The 19,899-nt window shown below is 35.1% G+C and overlaps 1 protein-coding gene across 1 annotated transcript in view; it reads right to left on the bottom strand.

Moving 5' to 3' along the window:
* SPAG16 (sperm associated antigen 16) overlaps positions 1 to 19,899 on the bottom strand; it is an 838,437-nt gene that overhangs the window by 409,801 nt on the left and 408,737 nt on the right. Inside the window, exon 12 of the mRNA XM_020288215.2 lies at positions 3,176 to 3,361. Within this exon, the coding sequence (XP_020143804.1) occupies positions 3,176 to 3,361 (186 nt within the window). The remainder of the gene's footprint in view (positions 1 to 3,175; positions 3,362 to 19,899) is intronic.

The following is a 19,899-nucleotide window of genomic DNA, read 5'->3' as shown; positions in this document are numbered from 1 at the left end:
GGGAGCTAAACAATGGGTACACATGGACATAAAAAAAGATAAAAGACATTAGAAACCAAGAAGAAGGAAGGTGGGAGGGGAGGGGTGGGACGAAATATATGAATACTATTCTGGTGACAGACATATCAAAAGCCCCAACTTAAGCATTATACAAGTATCCATGCAACAAAAACATTTGTACCCCCTTAATATTTTGAAATAGAAAAGAAACAATCAATCTCTAAATTATTAGTCAAAATTTGTCCACTACCTCAGCCTCAAAATTGATATAATTTTGTTTTGTCCGTTTTGTCCTTGATGATGAAGGTGAGCTCTTGACACTGACATGAAACTTAAAATTTAAAGAATTTGACATCAATCAGGAGCAATTTTAATCTGCTATGTTAATACTGCTCACCAATAAGAGAGCACTTAGGTTTCAGAGTCCTAGAGAAAAGATGTCAAATCAAAGTGCTTCAAATCATTGTGAGTAAGGCTCAGTCTATTGGGTTAAGCTTTTTAACTATAGTTTGATTTAAACACTCTGAATGGTTAAGAGATTTGAAAATGGGTTATATTTTATAATGGGACACAATTTTCTATTAGGATCCTCAACTAAGCCAACAGTGATAAAAAATTAAAATTAGATACTAGTGTTCAAATTCAAGTAATCTATTATAATAAGTATTTATGAAATCTGGTCACATAATATAAAAACTTAATGAAATTAAGACTTATATATGATTGATTATTCCATATAAAGAAATGTTACCCAGCTGAGAATTAAACCTATTTTAATTTGTCACTATTTTAGATAGAAATAGGTCTAAACTATATCATTCACAGCCATGTTTTCTCATACAGACCATGTTAAATTTTATTTAGCTGTAGCTTCATAACTTAGGTAGATTGTTACTTATTCACTAATATCCTGAATCTGTCAAAGACTAGTCAGAAAAAAGAATTTTCACCTATCATTTTAACAATTAAATTTTAGTATACAGTATTGCCAACAATGTATAAAGTTGTTAACTAGGTAACTAAAAAGAGAAAATGAGGACATAAAGATATCATGGAGAAAACACCTTCAGGTAAGAGTTCTTCCCTTAGCACTGAGCAAACACAGGGAATAAGGTAGAATTATTAAAACTTAGACCCTTGAAAAGGGGGGCCTTCAAAACTAAAACAGTCCTCTGAGCAGGAGGTGCTTGTCTGGTGGTGGTGTTCCTCTGCTTGGAACAGCAGGGCTGTCCCATTGCAGGGCCGGAAACACAGACTGCTGAGAAGGGGGCACCTGTTTGTTGGGCTAATGTCTCTGGTGACAGCATAATGAGGCCATTTCTGCAAATGCTGGAAAAATCTACCAACTCAATTCTGCTGCTGTGATTAGAATGAACTGCTGTTCTGAGGTGAAGCATAGCGGAAGTGATACTCAGTGGAACTGCAAGTCCACAAGAAGCACATAGGAAAGAGACAGGAAGAAGCAAGTCCCTTTTCTCCCCACCCAGACTGGTAGTCTCCTGCAGGAAGCCCCTATTGGCAAAGCCTACCAGACAACCAGCTGGCAAAGCAAAAATGTGGTTTGTGGAATCCCAGCCCCAGCATCACAACAGCAGAGTACAGAAGGGAGAATTTGGTGCTGGGAGAAAAGAGCTTAACAATTGGCACCTGGCCTTATGAAATAATCAACTTATACACAGAACTTAGAACTTAGCTTACCCTCTCCATGAAACCTCTCATAAAACCTGTTGACAATTTGCAAGCACCTGCCAGGCCTCTCTTTTTAATATTAATATATTATTCATGATTCAAAGAAGAATGGAGAAAGGTGTTCAAAACACCTGTTGTACACTTGACCCTAAATCAGTAATCTCCACCTTTAGAGTGAGTCCATATTTCTCTTACAAAATAAATTACAGTGGATCTTTGACAATTGTTTTCCTAATTTTTCAGGCACTACCATCAAGTAGTACCAGTATTTCAGGATCTGGGCATTGTTTCAATGATGAAAGTCCTATTGTTTCAATGATCACAAGTCCAATGAATAATTTGTAATTCCTTCACTGAAGCAATTAGCATATTTGATAGTAGCTAAATTTATCTCTTTGTATTATATTTGCATACCTAACAGAATGTAATAAACATCCAAAAAATATACAGATGAGGAATTTTGACAATGTCAACATAATAGATTTGTCTGTTTTAAATTAAGATCAAGGCCGGGCGCGGTGGCTCACGCCTGTAATCCTAGCACTTTGGGAGGCTGAGGCGGGCGGATTGCTCAAGGTCAGAAGTTCGAAACCAGCCTGAGCGAGACCCCGTCTCTACCAAAAATAGAAATAAATTAATTGACCAACTAAAAATATATATACAAAAAATGAGCCGGGCATGGTGGCTCATGCCTGTAGTCCCAGCTACTCGGGAGGCTGAGGCAGTAGGATCGCTGAGCCCCGGAGATTGAGGTTGCTGTGAGCCAGGCTGATGCCACGGCACTCACTCTAGCCTGGGCAACAAAGTGAGACTCTGTCTCAAAAAAAAAATAAAAAAAAAAAAATAAAAAATAAATTAAGATCAAAATATAAAATTTCCACGTCCACATGATATCGTATAGGACTTTGCATACAATAAATTGCCTTATTCCTTACAATTTGTGAATTGCCTAGAAGCATTTAATTAGGGAAAACACTACAATGTATCAAAATTAAGCATAAAACAAATAAGTATTTCTATTATATTTATGTCTATTAAACTGCTAAGTTTGACAGTACAGAGAGATAGCAAACCTGTGGGTGGTGGAACTAAATATCTAACTGTTTAAAATAAGTATTTTTTTCCTATCCTGATTAAAACAAACAGCTTCCCAATGAAGCAATTCTAATCTTATTACACAGGCTTGATCTTGATAGTTACATTTAGAAAGAAATTATTATATTAACAAAGATTAATGGAGTTATAAATGGATTTCACAAAGATCATTTAAGTAGCTCTCTATAATCTTATCAACTAACAGTTTCTTTTAATGTTTCCCAGAGATAACATCAAGGGCAAAAAACTTTACTCATTTATATATATATCTCCACATAGAAGGTTAGTAATGTGTAGTATAGTTATAAATACATCCACATAGAGGGTTAGTAATGTGTTAGTATCCACATTTATATATATATCCACATAGAGAGTTAGTAATGTGTCTTACCTATTAACATCCCAGATTTTACAAGTTGTATCCAATGAAGATGAAGCCACAAAATTGCCACAGGAATGCCACGTGCAGGACCATACTGCATGGTTGTGTCCTTCAAAGGTCAAAATGCAATCGCCTTTATATAGGTCCCATAATTTAACTGTAGTGTCACCACTTGATGTAGCCAATTTGTTGCCACTATTTACAGAAATATAAAAAGACATTTTGTTTACAAACTAATTCATAATTAATTTATTTTATGATCAGCTGCATTCTGTGAGTAATTTGTGTGTATGTGGGTATCTGAGTTATTTTTACTTTTAGTGGCATAGCTAAATGAGTAAATCTTATTATCTTATCTGGGTCTACACAATTACTAACTTGGAATGTTTAGTAATTCAAGCTAAAGAGAGAACCTTGTGTTTGTAGTTTCAAGATCAATTCTTTTAAATTCTCCTAGATTAATTCACTAAATTAGTGTTTTTGTTAGTGTGTGTTTGGTTGAGAGTTTGTGTTAGGCTCTGTGGATAATGTAGCTTCAGAACAATAAAAATTTGGATATGGGCTAAATCAATTTCAAAACCATAATACAATATTAAATAGTAAGTCAGAATTGCTTATGTTTGAATTAATTAAATGCTCCATGAGTGCAGTTTGGATGAAGGAAGAAGTGAATCAGGAATGAGATGGCTTTGTAGTAGATCATAAGACATGAAAGAGATTTTTAAGTGCTGGGTAGTTGAGGATGAGTCATTGGATTTTCCATTTAGGTAATCAGTAGATGTGAAAAAGCAGTGGTTTTCAAGTGGTGGACACAAAAGCTAATCTAAGAAATGAGTGGGTACCAATGACTTGAGTAAAAACATCTGGTTTTGGGGGGGAGGGGTTGATGAAATATCAGCTGCAAGAAACCTTCATGTTTTCCACATCCTTCTGTATTGCATGCTCTTTGTATGTGTTCCCTTAGTAACTTTCTCTCACTGAATTGTAATAAATTGCTTCTTTGCCCTCCTCCCCTGCGAAACTGTGATTTATGGTGGAGAACTGTTTCTTCTCTCTGTTTCTACAGCATCAAGCATCATGACTGACCAACTAAAGTGCTTAATAAATGCTTTAGAATAAGTATAAGAATAAATGAACATATAAATAAAGTTATGCTGTAATTGAAGAAATGCTTGATATCTCTAACAGAAGGAATGGCAAGATCAAGAAAAAGTGTTGCTTACTAATAGTTCGGGTATTTTTATGCTAAGAGAGAAATGAAATTTTTATCTGCAGAGGAAACACAGCCACCATTAGAGAGGAAGAGCTTGAAGATGCTGCAGAGAAGGTGGATTATAGAGAGAGGATATTCTCATTAAAGTTAGAAAAGGATGTCTATTTTATTTTTTAAGGTAGCATAGTTGAAAAATTACTGTATGGCAGGTAGTCCCATCATCAATAGATAAACAATAAAATATGCCTTTTGCTTTGCAGCAATTGTTTATTAGCACAATATATTTGAATTCAGAATTTTAGTTTTTAATATTAAAGACTGAATAATACATGTGTCTAAAAAAATCCAAGGAAACAAAAAATAAAACATTTTTTAAGCATGTCTCTTTCTCAAGTCTGTCTTTCCTATGGGGTAGTATGCTGTTATGGACCAAAATCTTGGTATTAGGTAAGAATTACTATGGTATATTTCTGCCCGTGGCTCAAAAACCCTCTCATATAGCTATTATATGCTTCTCTCTTGGTTTAAACCATGTGCCCAGAAAAACAAAAACCGCAACTGGAATAATTACAACTAGAATGAAGCAGTATTATTTCTTTGTAAGTGCCACAAACTGATATTTTGTCAACAATAAATATAAAAAATATTCTCATAAATTTTTAACATACTGTGATTATAGCTCATATGTATGAGCTCAACTAAATCCAAAATATATAAAACATAAATTTCTGAATAGCCTTTTGAAATTTTTGTGCCTTTCAAAAGATATGGTTTGACATATGGAAAACTATTTTTGGTTCATGAGAAAATAAAGGACATTTCTGAGGACTCAGAAAGATAGAGAGAAAAAGAGAAAAAGTATGCGAAAGTAAGTTTCAAGTGATGCAAAAGGTCAGAGTTTCCCTGAGCTACACACAAATGGAAGGAGCCAAAACCATTAAAAACAACAAAAATGGATGCTATGAGCTGAATGTTTGTGCCACCCTTGCCCTAAATTCATAGGTTGAACCCTAATTCTCAATGTGATTGTATCTGGAGGTAGGGCTTTTGGGAGATAATTAGGTATAGTTGAGGTTATGAGTATGGTGACCCCATAACAGGATTAGTATCCTTATAAGAAGATGAAGAGTCTGGCTTATTCTCCCTGCATTGTGAGGACACAGAGAGAAGGCAGCCGCCTGCAATCCAAGAAGAGGGTCTGCACCAAAACTGATTGATGCTGGCATTCTGATATTAGATTTCTATCCTCCAGAACTGTGAGATATTGATTTCTCTTGTTCAAGCCATTCAATCTATGTTATTTTGTTATGGCAGCCTGAGCTGACTAATACAGTGGATCCAGGTTTTTGGTATATAGTCCAAATCATTCCAATTTAGACCCTCAATATTCCACAGATAAAATTCAACCAAATATAAGCTTTCAAAAAAAAATACCAAAGACATAATGGGAAGTAAAAAGCCATGACTGAGGACGAGCTGATAAAATTGGCAAACACTTATAACCTAAAAGACTCCAGTTGTTGTAATTATAAGGTACAGAATATAATATAGCTATGAATAAAATGTGTAAAGAAATAACAGATGGAGAGAGAAGGATGGCGCAAGATGGCTGAATAGAAACCTCCGGCCATCATCCCTTTGCATGAATACCAAATTCAACAACAACACAAGTAGGTGCCTTCAGAAGAACAAAAAATCAGGTAAGCAATTATACTACTTTGTTTAACATTAATTATACCAAGGAAAGAGGTTCTGACAAGGACAGAAAAGACAATCTTGTATTACTATCCCCCCTTACCTATCCCCCAAGAGGGCCATGCCAGCACACCAAGTGAAGAGAGAGTCTATGAACACAGAGGAAGGAGAGTGAAGTGATTATGGGACTTTGCATTGAAATTCAGAGCCTCCCTGGCACAGGGGAATACAGCACAGGGCAGAATTCTACCAGACCCCATGGAAGGAGCACTTAGATCAGCCTGTTCAGAGAGAAATCCTCTGGCCTGAAACCCACGTTCTGGCTAGCTATACTACAAGCTGAGAAAAATCAGCTTAGGCCTGTACTAAATTTGTACAGCAGTCAGGCTACAGAGGCGCCAGTCCTTGGGCAATTCATGTTGTTCTGTTGGCTCAGAATGGACATGGAGTGCACATGACACAGTGAAACACCAGCTTCTGTGACCATGCCAGTGCCTGTGTCACCTTTCCCCAATTCTAGTTAGTACAGCTCAATGAGAATCATTTTCTACTTGGGAAAAGGAAAGAAAAGAATTCAGAGGACTTTGTTTTGCAACCTGGGTACCAGCTCAGGCATAGTAAAAAAAAAAGTACCAAGCAGACTCCTGAAGACCTGAGTCTAGGCCTTAGTTCCTATATGACATTTCTGGACCCAGCCTGGGCCAGAAGCAAACATGTTGCCCAGAAGGCAAGGATCCAGTCCTGGCAAAATTCACCACCTTCTGAATAAAGAGCCCTTGGGCTTTGAATAAACATCAGGGGTAGCTAGGCAACAATCATCATAAACTTTGGGTGAGACTAAGCTCTCTTGCTCTGGCAATGGTGTCCATGAGAGAGTACCCACATCACTCCTTGCCCAACTCCAGAAACATAGCTTAGAGAATGTGGGAAGAGAGTAAAAGACATTGCTTGGTAACACAGAAAAGCCTCCCATATTTTCCCCAAGTCTACCAAGGCAGTAACATTAGGAGTCTGCAAGAGTCACAGCATTACTGGGCTTGGGGAACCCCTACTGCTGATAATGGCTGCAGTGACCAAAAACTTAGATCACAACATTTAATTCCCTATGGATATCTGGAAAGCCTTCTCAAGAAGGATAAGCTCAAACCAACTCAGACTGTGAATATTAAAATAAATACCTAATTTTAAAATGTTCAGTCATTGATGAACACCTACAAACATCAAGAATATCCAAGAAAATAAGACCTCACCAAACGAACTACATAAGGTACCAGTAACCAATCCTGGAGCATGGAGATACATAACCTTTCAGAAAAAGAATTCAAAACAGCAGTCCTGAAGAAGCACAATGAACTTCAAGACAACACAGAAAAGGAATTCAGAAGCCTATCAGAGATATTTAACAAAAAGTTTGAAATAATAAAAAAAATCTAGCAGACATTCTGGAGCTAAAGAATTTATTTGACAAACTGAGAAATGCATGAGAGTCTCTCATCCACAGATTGACCAAGCTGAAAGAGAATAATGAGCTTGAAGATAGGCTATTTGAAAATATCCAGTAAGAAGAAAAAAAAAAAAATGAAAAAGAAGGAAGCACAATGATAAAGCCTAGAAAATAGCTTCACAGGGGCAAATCTAAGCGTATTTGCCTTAAAGAAGTGGTAGAAAGAGACAGATTGGGGTAGAATATTTATTTAAATAAATAACAGAAAATGTTCTAAACCTAGAGAAATATATCAATATTCAGGTATAAGAAGGTCATAGAATGCCAAGAATATTGAACTCAAACAAGACTACTTCAAGGCATTTAATAATCAAGCTCCAAAAAAGTCACAGATAAAGAAATGGTCCTAAGAGAAGCAAGAAAAAAGAAAATAATAACATATGAAAGATCTCTATTACATCTGGAAGCAGATTTCTCAGTGGAAACCTTACAGTCCAGGAAAAAGTAGCATGACATATTTCAACATATTCAAAAGTAGCATGCCATTAACCCCAGAATAATATACCCAGCAAAAGTAGCCATCAAACATGACAGAGAAATAAAGATTTTCCCAGACAAACAAAAGTTGGGAGATTTCATCAACACCAGACCTATCCTACAAGAAATACTAAAATGAGTTCTTCAGTCTGAAAGAAAAGGACATTAAACAACAACATGAAATAATCTAAAGGTATACAACTCTCTGGTAAGTACACAAACACAGAATACTCTATTGTTGTAATTATACTTTATAAACCCCTTTATCTTGAGTAGAAAGATGATACAATAATCATTAGAGACCTCAACACTCAATTTTCAGCATTGAACAGATCATCCAGACAGAAAATCAACAAATAAACAATGGACCTAATCTGCATTACAGACCAATGGACCTAATAGATATTTACGAAATGTTATTTCCAACAGCTATAGAATGTATGTTCTTATCCTCAGCTCATGGATCATTTTCAAGGATAGATCATATGTTAGGCCACAAAACAAGGCTTAACAAATTCAAAAACTTGAAATCATACATAATATTTTTTTCTTACAACAATGGGATAAAACTCGAAATCAATAACAGGAGGAACATTGGAAAATATATAAATACATGGATATTAAACAGTATGCATCTGAATGGCCAGTGGGTCACTGGAGAGTTCATGAAGGAAATTTAAAATTTTCTCAAAACAAATGAAAATGAAAACACAACATATCAAAACCTTGGGATTTAGCAAAAGCGGTAAAAAGAAAAAAGTACCTACAATAAATACCTACATCAAAAAGTAGAAAAGCTTCAAGTAAATGACCTAACAATACATCTCAAAGAACTGGAAAAATAAGAACAAACCAAACCCAAAATTAGTAAAAGAAAAGATCAGAGCAGAAATAAATAAATTGAAACCAATATATATAAAAGATCAAAGAAAAGAGAAACTCGGGTTTTTGAAAAGATAAATAAAATTGACACACATTTAGCCAGACTAAGAGAAAAAGAGAAAAGACCCAAATATATTAAATCAGAGATGAAAAAGGAGACATTAAAACTGATAGTGCAGAAATATAAAAAATTATTAGAGACTACTATGAGCAACTATATGTCAACAAATTGGAAAACCCAGAAGAAATGGAAAAATTCTTGGACAAATATAACTTACCAAGATTGAACCAGGAGGTTCAATTAGACAAGAGAAAAAAATAAAGGGCATCAAAATTGGAAAGGAAGAAGTCAAATCATCCTTGTTTCTAGATGATATGGTCTTATATCTAGAGAAACCTCAAGATTCCACATAAAAATTATTAGAACTGATAAACAAATTCAGTAAACTTGTAGGATACAAAATCAACATACAAAAATCAGTAACATTTATCTATGCCAACAGCAAACAATCTGAAAAAGAAACCAATAAAGTAATCCCATTTATAACAGCTACAAATAAAATACCTAAGAATAAACTTATTAAAGAAGTAAAAGATCTATATAATGAAAGCTATAAAACATTGATGAAAGAAATTGAAGAAGACACAAAAAATGAAAAGATATTTCATGCTCATGGAAGAATCAATATTGTTAAAATGTCCATTGTACTAATCTACAGATTCAATGCAATCCCCATCAAAATGCCAATTATATTCTTCACAGAAATAGAAAAAAATAATCTTACAATTTATATGGAACTACAAAAGACCTAGAATAGCCAAAGCTATCCTGAGAAAAAATAACCAATTGGAAGAATTACATTACCTAACTTCAAATTATACAGAGCTGTAGTAACCAAAACATCATGTTACTGGCATAAAAACAGACACATAGACCAATGAAACAGAATAGAGAACACAGAAATAAATACATATCCATAGTGAATGTATTTTCAACAAAGGTGCCAAGAATATACAGTGGGGAAAGGACAGTCTTTTCAATAAATGGTACTGGGAAAACTGGATATCCATATGCAGAAGAATGGAACTAGACTCTTACCTCTTACCATATACAAAAATAAAATCAAAATGAATTAAATACTTAAATCTAAGATGTGGAACTATGAAACTACTGAAAGAAAACATTGGGGAAACACTTCAGGATATTGGTCTGGGCAAGGACTCTTGAATAATACCCCCAAAGCACAGGCAACCAAAGCAAAACTGGACGGATAGGATCACATCAAGTTAAAAAGCTTCTGCACAGCAAACAAAATATTCAACAAAGAGACAATCCAAACAATGGGAGATAATATTTGTAAACTACCCATCTGAAAAAGGATTAGTAACTAGAATATATAAGTAATTCCAACAACTCAATAGAAAAAAGTCAAATAATCCAGTTTAAAAATGAGTAAAGGATCTGTATAGACATTTCTCAAAAGAAGATATACAAGTATATGAGAAAATGGTCAACATCATTAGTTGTCAGAGAAATGCAAATCAAAACTATACTAAGATATCATCTCATCCCTGTTAATATGGCTTTTTATCAAAATGATAAGCAATATAAAATGCTGGTAGTGAAAGAGGAACCCTCATGCAATGTTGGTGGGAATGAAAATTAGTATAACCACTATGGAGAACAGTATGGAGGTTCCTCCAAAATCTAAAAATAGATTATAATTTCACTGCTGGGTATATATCCAAAGTAGGGGAATTCAGCATATCAAAAAGATATCTGCATCCCCATGTTTATTGCAGCACTATTCACAATAGCCATGATTTGGAATCAACATTAAGTGTCCATCAATGAATTAATGGATAAAGAAATTGTGACAGATACACACAATGGAATATTATATATAATATATCATATTATATAAAAAGAATGAAATCCTGTCATTTGCAACAACATAGATAGAACTGGAGAACATTATGTTAAGTAAAATAAGCCAAGCACAGAAAGACAAAACTTACATGTTCTCACTCAAACAATTGATCTCTTGGAGACAGTGAGTAGAATGATGGTTACAAGAGGCTGGGATGGGTAGAGGGGAAGGGGGAATAAAGTAGGGATGGTCAATGGGCGCAAAAAATATAGTTAGATAGAATAAACAATATTTGATAGCACAACAAAGTGACTATAATTAGCAGTAGGCTAGGGTATATTTTAAAATAACTAAAGGAGTAGAACTGGAATGTTCCTAACACAAAGAAATGATAAATGCCTGAGGTGATGAGTACCCCAATTACCCTGATTTGATTAATCTACATTGAATGCTTGTATCAAAATATCACATGTACCCTATACATACATATAACTAATATGTATCCATAATAGTTAAAAGTAAAAAATTACGATCTCTCTGGGCCTATAAAGTGAAGATCCAGCTCTTGCCCCTGCTTCTCACAGCCTTGAAGAGAAGAGACATCTCATTTTCATTCAGAATATGACCTAGACATTCTTCTCATAGTGCCAGAGGCAAGCGCTCTTCATTTTCAAGCCCCTGGTCTGTTTCCTGCCCCGTGTTCAACTGGTCCATAGGATAGACCATTCCACTCTGTTGAGAATGACATATTTTTAGAGACCCTCCCTAAACTTAACCTTGGCCCTGCACACCACTGAGTCTGTTTACATAACTGAGACAATATCTTCAACTCGATGCGTCTGGTGCTTGGGTCTCTTCCAATCTATTATATGCTATAATTATTATAGATTATTACATTTTGAAATACATTAATATATTCAGTTCCTCTTTAACATTCACTGTTTACCAGGGATACAAAATGGGAATGATATAAAGTACATGTATACCTGAAAATTTTTACATTTTTTTTTTCCTTTGGATTAAATTGTGAGAGTAGGAAGTCTATATATTCAGAGACCACTTTTTTCACTTCTCATTCACCACCATAGAATTGCTTTTACTGAATTGCTGGTGGTATTGTTCCATTACCCTACAATGAGGAGAGTTATAAGGCACAATCTTATCTGTATTATTGATAGGTTGTTGTTGAGGCTATTGCTCAACAGATTATATATTATATAAGAGTGTTGTGTACTCTTAATATGAACCCAGTGGTGAAACACTTTCAGGTCTTCCTAGCAGGAGTCATTGTGCTACTGCTCACCAGCCTGAGATGATTTCTCTTATTGACAATGGGTATCACATAGCTGACTAGGTCTCTTTCTTTTTGTTTATGCTACAATACTTAGGCCTAAAGTTGAAGCTCTCCTCTAGCAATTTCAAAAAATATATGCTATGTTTTTTTCACTAATTAATATCCACATAGCCAACATTTAGCAGAAAATATTTAAGGCAGATTATATAGATTTTATATATTAACTCCTGGTTTTATCTTATTTTTTACCTATCCTAAGTTATCTTTCACTTTAATTATTTCTTAAAAACAACACTTATATTTGCATGTCCTCTAAATTCCACTGGAAAATGGATGATATAAAACATAATTTACAAAATATACTATGCTCTATGGATATGAAGATGATGAAAGAAACTCTGCCTTCAAGATATTCATGTTCTTAAAGGTTATACAAATATATAACCAAAAAATTATAGTATTTTCATAAATATTTTAATAGATGAAGATAAAGGATATAGTGATATCACAGGGAGCAGGATAATCAGCTTTCTAGGCTCAGAAGGTAGTCATGACGGCTGTAAAAAGATGAACACATCTGAACAAAATCTATACACATAAGTAGGTATTCACAATGTAAAAATAGGAGATGAAAAAGTATGAATGTTTAGCATGGAAAAATTGTGGTATATTCAGAAAGTTCTAAATATTTTTCATTCCAGAAGAGAAGAATAATGGGGAAATTAGTCTAAATAGGTAAGCAATAGTTAAATAATAAAAAGCCTTTCCTAGGCCGGGCGCTGTGGCTCACGCCTGTAATCCTAGCTCTTGGGAGGCTGAGGCGGGCGGATTGCTCAAGGTCAGGAGTTCAAAACCAGCCTGAGCGAGCAAGAGCGAGACCCCGTCTCTACTATAAATAGAAAGAAATCAATTGGCCAACTGATATATATATAAAAAATTAGCCGGGCATGGTGGCACATGCCTGTAGTCCCAGCTACCCGGGAGGCTGAGGCAGAAGGATCCCTCGAGCCCAGGAGTTTGAGGTTGCTGTGAGCTAGGCTGACGCCACGGCACTCACTCTAGCCTGGGCAACAAAGCGAGACTCTGTCTCAAAAAAAAAAAAAAAAAAAAAAAAAGCCTTTCCTAAAGTGCCAAGGAGTTTTAATTGATAGGCTATGAAGTGAGATTAGGGTTTTAACAGGAGTTGGTGAGGTAATCAAATATTAATTTTAGAATGATAACTCTAGGGCATGATGAAGACCAAGTTTGTTGCAAGGAGAGGTCAGAAACTATGTTAGAGAATTGATAACAATTTCTATTATATTATAGGCTTGCACTTAATTCTTGAACTTAATTATTTTGATATATGTGCTTTATATAATCGCAGTCATTCCCAGATGTTGGTAAATAATTCCCAAGGCAAGGTCTCTTTTCTCACACTTGTCTTTTCCACTTAACTATGGATTTTTCCAACTCTTAATTGTAATGAATGGGGACATGCCCTTCTTGCAGTAAAAAGTCCCCCTGTGATGCTTCTGCTTGTCTACCTTCTTTTGACCTCTGAGCTGAGTTAGTAAAAATCCTGAATTGCAAAATTTTTCAACTTTTCTGAATTTAGAGAGTACATGGCAAACAAAATACATGAGTGTGATGCTGAGTTCAACTCTTAGGAGGATTGATTTGAAAATATATTCTAAGTCAACAGAGGCCATGATACATTTTTCATCACCTGCAGCCTCAGACTAAATATGGAATGAAATACTTTCTTTTCTTTTCCTTTTTTTTTTAGCGTATTATGGGGGTACAAGTGTTAAGGTTACATATATTGCCCATGCCCCCCTCCCCGCTTGAGTAAGAGCTTCAAATGTGTCCATCCTCCAAACGTTGCACATCTCATTCATTGTTTGTATATACCCATCCCCTCCCCCCCACCCACCCTCCCAATACCCGATAAATGTTACTCCTATATGTCCACTTAGATGTTGATCTGTTAATACCGATTTGCTGGTGAGTACATGTGGTGCTGTTTTTTCCATTCTTGAGTTACTTCACTTAGTATATTGGGTTCCAGCTCTATCCAGGAATGGTGCTATATCACCACTGTTTCTTAAAGTTGAATAGTACTCCATGTTATACATATACCACTTTTTATTAATCCACTCATGAATTGATGGGCACTTGGGTAGTTTCCACAGCTTTGTAATTGTGAATTGTGCTGCTATAAACATTCAAGTGCAGGTGTCTTTTTCATATAGTGACTTTTTTGATCTTTTGGGTAGATGTCCAGTAGTGGAATTGCTGGATCAAATGGTAGATCTACTTGTATCGCTTTGAGGTATCTCCATATTGCTTTCCACAGAGGTTGAACTAGTTTGCAGTCCCACCAGCAGTGTAGGAGTGTTCCTCTCTCTCTGCATCCACACCAGCATTTGTTGTTTGGGGACTTTTTGATAAAGGCCATTCTCATTGGAGTTAAGTGATATCTCATTGGGGTTTTGATTTGCATTGCCCTGATGATTAGAGATATTGAACATTTTTTCATATGTTTGTTGGCCATTATTCTGTCTTCTTTTGAGAAGTTTCTGTTCATGTCCTTTGCCCATTTTTTGATAGGGTTGTTTGATTTTTTCTTGCTGATTTTCCTGAGTTCTAAAAAGATTCTAGTTATCAGCCCTTTATCAGATGTGTAGCTTGCAAAAATTTTCTCCCATTCTGTGGGTTGTCTGTTTGCTCTCTTGACAGTTTATTTGGCTGTGCAGAGCTTTTTAATTTGATCAGGTCCCATTTGATTATTTTTGTTGCTGTTGTGATTACCTTTGGGGTCTTCTCCCCAACACATTTTATAAAGTGAACATAACCCTGATACCAAAACCAGGAAAGGATGCAACAAAAAAAGAAAACTACAGATCAATATCCCTTATGAATATAGATGCAAAAATTCTCAACAAAATCCTAGCCAATTGAATCCAGGTGCTTGTCAAGAAAATAATCCATCACAACCAAGTGGGCTTCATCCCAGGGATGCAGGGATGGTTCAACATATGCAAATTTATAAATGTAATTCACTATATAAACAGAAACAAAAACAAAGACCATATGATCATCTCAATAGATGCAGGAAAAGCATTTGACAAAATTCAACACCCTTTTATGATAAGAACACTCAACAAAATAGGCATAGACGGGGCTTACCTTAAAAGGATGCAAGCCATATATGACAAACCCACAGCCAATATCATACTGAATGGAGAAAAATTAAAAGCATTCCAACTTAGAACTGGAACAAGACAAGGTTTCCCACTATCTCCACTTCTGTTCAACACAGTGCTGGAAGTCCTTGCTACAGCAATCAGACAAGAGAGTGGAATTAAGGGTGTCCAAATGGGAGCAGAAGAGATCAAACTCTCACTCTTTGCTGATGACATGATATTATACCTAGAAAACCCCAAGGATAAAACCAAGAGACTCCTTCAACTGATAAATGAATTTGGTAAAGTCTCAGGATACGAAATCAGTACACAGAAATCAGAGGCATTCACATACACCAACAACAGTAAAAGTGACAACCAAATCAAAGACTCAATTCCCTTCAAAATAGCAACAAAGAAAATAAAGTACCTTGGAATATATTTAACTAAGGAGGTAAAAGACCTCTACAGGGAGAACTATGAAACACTGAAGAAGGAAATAGCAGAGGACATAAACATATGGAAGAATATACCATGCTCCTGGGTTGGCAGAATCAACATTGTCAAAATGTCTATACTACACAAAGTGACCTACAGAGTCAATGCAATCCCTATCAAAATACCATCATCATTTTTCACAGATATAGAAAAAATAATTTTATGTTTTGTATGGAACCAGAGAAGACCCGTATAGCAAAATCAATCCTAGGCAATAAAAACAAAATAGGAGGTATCAATTTACCAGACTTCAAACTATACTACAAGGCTATAGTCATTAAAACAGCTTTTGACTGGCACAAGAACAGGGACATTGACCAGTGGAACAGAACAGAGAACCTAGATATAAAACCATCCTCATATAGCCAACTAATCTTTGACAAGGCAGACAAAAACATATACTGGGGAAAAGAATCCTTATTCAATAAATGGTGCTGGGAAAACTGGATAGCCACATGTAGAAGACTGAAACAAGACCCACACCTTTCACCTCTCACAAAAAGCAACTCACTCTGGGTAACAGACTTGAACCTTAGGTGTGAAACTATTAGAATTCTAGAGGAAAATGTTAGAAATGCCCTTCTAGACATTGGCCTAGGCAAAGACTTTATGAAGGAATGAAATACTTTCTTACCAGCCTCTGCTTTGGTACCAAGATTTGTTGCACAAAGCTGTATCAAAACAAGGATAGTGAAGAAAATTATTTTTTACAAACTTGTGAAGGTTCTAAGTGTAACTGAGGACAATAAATTCCAAATAGTTATTCTCTACACCCCATCTGGAAGGTGGGAATAGAAAAACCTTCTTATTGTATGTTTGAGAAGTAGAACTCAATACAGGGCTTAGATTTCTTCATGATTCACACCTACCAAAGCCACACTACTCGAAGGCTTTAAGACAGATAAGAGCAGGATATCTGCATGGTTCCAGATACCCTTGTTTCTAGTGTAAATTAGATATTTTTCATAATTGACAATATTATAATGACCATTTGGATACATTTTAAAGTAGCTTGGTATAAGTAAATTTATGTATCACAGAATTCTAGTATCTCAAGCCTGGAAAAGCCTTTAAATCCATTTAACCTAATCATACATTGCTCAGTTTAGTGACTTCTACCAACATTCTATCTATTCTACAATTTTATCACCCAGTTTCTAATAAGAGAAAACTCACTTCATTTGGTTTTGGGTAGTTCTGTTGTAAAGTCTTCTTTTTATTGAGATTATTTTCTTCTATCTAAAACTTCCCCTCGTTGAAGTGATAAAATACTTGGCATTATTCAGTATTCAAATAATCCCCCTTTCATTCATTAGCCTTTAGAATACAGTAGGAAAACTATCATCTCCTAGAAAGACACATTCCATTCGACTCCTTTATCACACAAATATTCTTCTCTGTGCTCCACCTTATAAGTCCACAGAGTCCTAAGAAGTTGTATATCCACTCTATACCAACTTATAAGTGGTCTATTTCTTTTTATATGGCATATTTTTCCAACATTCTATTCTAATCTTGTAACCTATCTCTTCAAATCTTGATAACATGATTATATATGTTTCCACAAATTAAAATATGAGATTCACTTTGTTTAGTTTCCATTTCTTGAGGTATTAGATACTCCTTCTTATTCCTTGACTAATTACTTCTCATGTTTCACCTCCAAATTGTTATTTTCCTTTCATGACAGATACTGTTTCTCTAATAACCAGCCTCACATTCAGGTTGAAGTTTTCTTGATAAGATCAGTTTGTTTTTGGACAATTAAGGCCATCACTAATATTCTGAGCTATATTATATTCCTACCAGAGAATCCAATTAAGTATTTTAGTTTATGGCATCACTTTTCAGAAATCTATATTTTATTAATTTAAATTATATTTAAATCTAGCTGTTCACCTCTTCTGCCCCCCTATCCCTGCAAGTACAGATAAAACAAAGAAGTAATAGTAACAACACAGGTATAACTAAGTCCTTGAATTTCTGACATAAATTTTACAATTACTATAATATTTTGTTGCTCTTTCTGGGAGCACCATCTGCTCTACCATAAATTCATTAGAGTAGCTTAGGGAACAACAGATAGGTCTCCAACAGTTTCTCAATCACATTTCTAATAAACTCTTGAAAAATAGTACAGATTTCGCCTGAATTTGCCAAATCCTGGTGATCAGATATCCCTCACTAGGGCTGTATCATTCACCAAAGAGTTGATAATCATCAGGGTGGGCATTTAATTTATTTTCTAATTGTGTGAATGCTGCATCTCAAGCTGTATAAGAAAATAATATCCTTTAGGCATACTAAGTTTGGTACTCAATAGCTTAGTTTTCCTGGAAATAAGATAAACTAGAGCATTAGTAGATGTCAGAGCTCATGTTCTAATCACATCTTTCCCATTTAAAAGCCTTGTTGTTTTGGAAACATATTTAGTCTTTCTGGACCTTTCTGTTGCTTGTGAAACATAGATTTTGAGTATTCTCATTATAAAAAGGAGAAATGATACCTCTCCACTTTGATTCTGTAGTGCAGATCAAACTAAGGTATATGCCAAAATATAACCCACAAAACAGTTGTGGACATGAAGAAGTATGATTTGTAGATCTCCATATAATAGTCCTTGTATGGAGCATACTGCCTTGAGAAAATAATAAAAAAAAAAAAAAAAAAAAAAAAGAAGTAACCCAAGACAGGAATTTTTTTTTTTTTTTAGGAGGATGATTGCTCTTGTTTCCATCTTCTAGGAAGTCAGTCCTTTCTTGCAGAAAAGATGGAATTTTGTGAGCAGAATAAATGTGGATCCCCACTGTGCAATCACTCCATGAAAGGACTAAATTACTGGCTATGGAACAGTTAGCTACAGGAGAAGCTGGGATTGGAAATGAGATGTACATCATGTAAAGATGTGGATTAGTACAGTATGTGATGAGTTCAGTGACAGAGAATGCTACACACTAGAGGTACATACACGATTTGCCCCATGACTAGCAACAGGCAGATGACTATAGGAGGATGCAGTCTCTAGAAAATAAGATGATATAAAGATGAAAGCCTAAGGAAATACATGTGGGTAGGTATAGAAACATAATGGAAGGGAAATCACATTTAAAAAAACATTCAAGAAATCAATAAATCCATACCTATCAAATAATTGAGTGTGAAAAAAGTGATAAGGAAGTTTAAAATACTACTGCAACATTTAAAAACTGAAGAAGCCAGTATGTACAGTGAGCAGCACAAAGACTGAATAATATCCGATTATAGAGTTATCATAATACATTTATTGAGAGGATAACGGTGTTCAAAAATCAATTTATACTTATAAATCAAAGCCAAAGATACATCAGTGTTGATTTGCTATTCAAAGTATCAAATTATATATGATTGTATTACTTTTAATCACCTATTTATTTACTTATTTTAAATGGGATCTTGCTCTATTGTCCAAGGTAGAGTGAAGTGATGTAATCATAGCTCACTGCAGCCTAGAACTCCTGAGCTCAAGCCATCCTCCTGCCTCTGAGTAGCTAGGAGTATAGGTGTATGCCTCCATGCCTGACTAATTTTTTTCTTATTTTTTTGTACAGATGAGATCTTGCAATGCTGCCCAGGCTGGTCTCAAATTCTTGATCTCAAGCGATACTCCTGCCTCAGCCTCCCAAAGTACTGGAATTATAGGCATAAGTAGCCACGCTCAGCCTCCTTTTCCTTTAAATACTAACTATGAAAATCCAAATATGGTTCATCTAAAGTAGAAGAATATGAATTTGAGTGATCTCTTTTGATCAATTGACTTTGTTAGTTTAGGGTCAGATCACTCCAGAATGGTTCTATCTACAGCTTTATCAGGGTGTTACAGTGGTATTTCAAAAAGTAACAAAAAGCACTTTGAAAACTGTTAAAATATTATTCAAATATAATATTCATCTCTGACTTATAAGAGTATTGGCATATTTGGGAGCACACAGCATGCATAACAGTAATGAGCTTCTTCATTTCAGCCTCTATTCAAACTTTCCATAAATTAATTTTAAAATTTTATTTACATTTATGTTAGCACTATTTGATATTCTTAATGGTGGCCCATTAATATCACAAATAAGCACAGTAAAATGATGTTATCATGCTTTTT

Source organism: Microcebus murinus, chromosome 8, assembly GCF_040939455.1.
Source record: "Microcebus murinus isolate Inina chromosome 8, M.murinus_Inina_mat1.0, whole genome shotgun sequence".
Classification (NCBI taxonomy): Eukaryota; Metazoa; Chordata; class Mammalia; order Primates; family Cheirogaleidae; genus Microcebus; species Microcebus murinus.
This window is presented reverse-complemented; position numbering and strand designations above follow the sequence as displayed.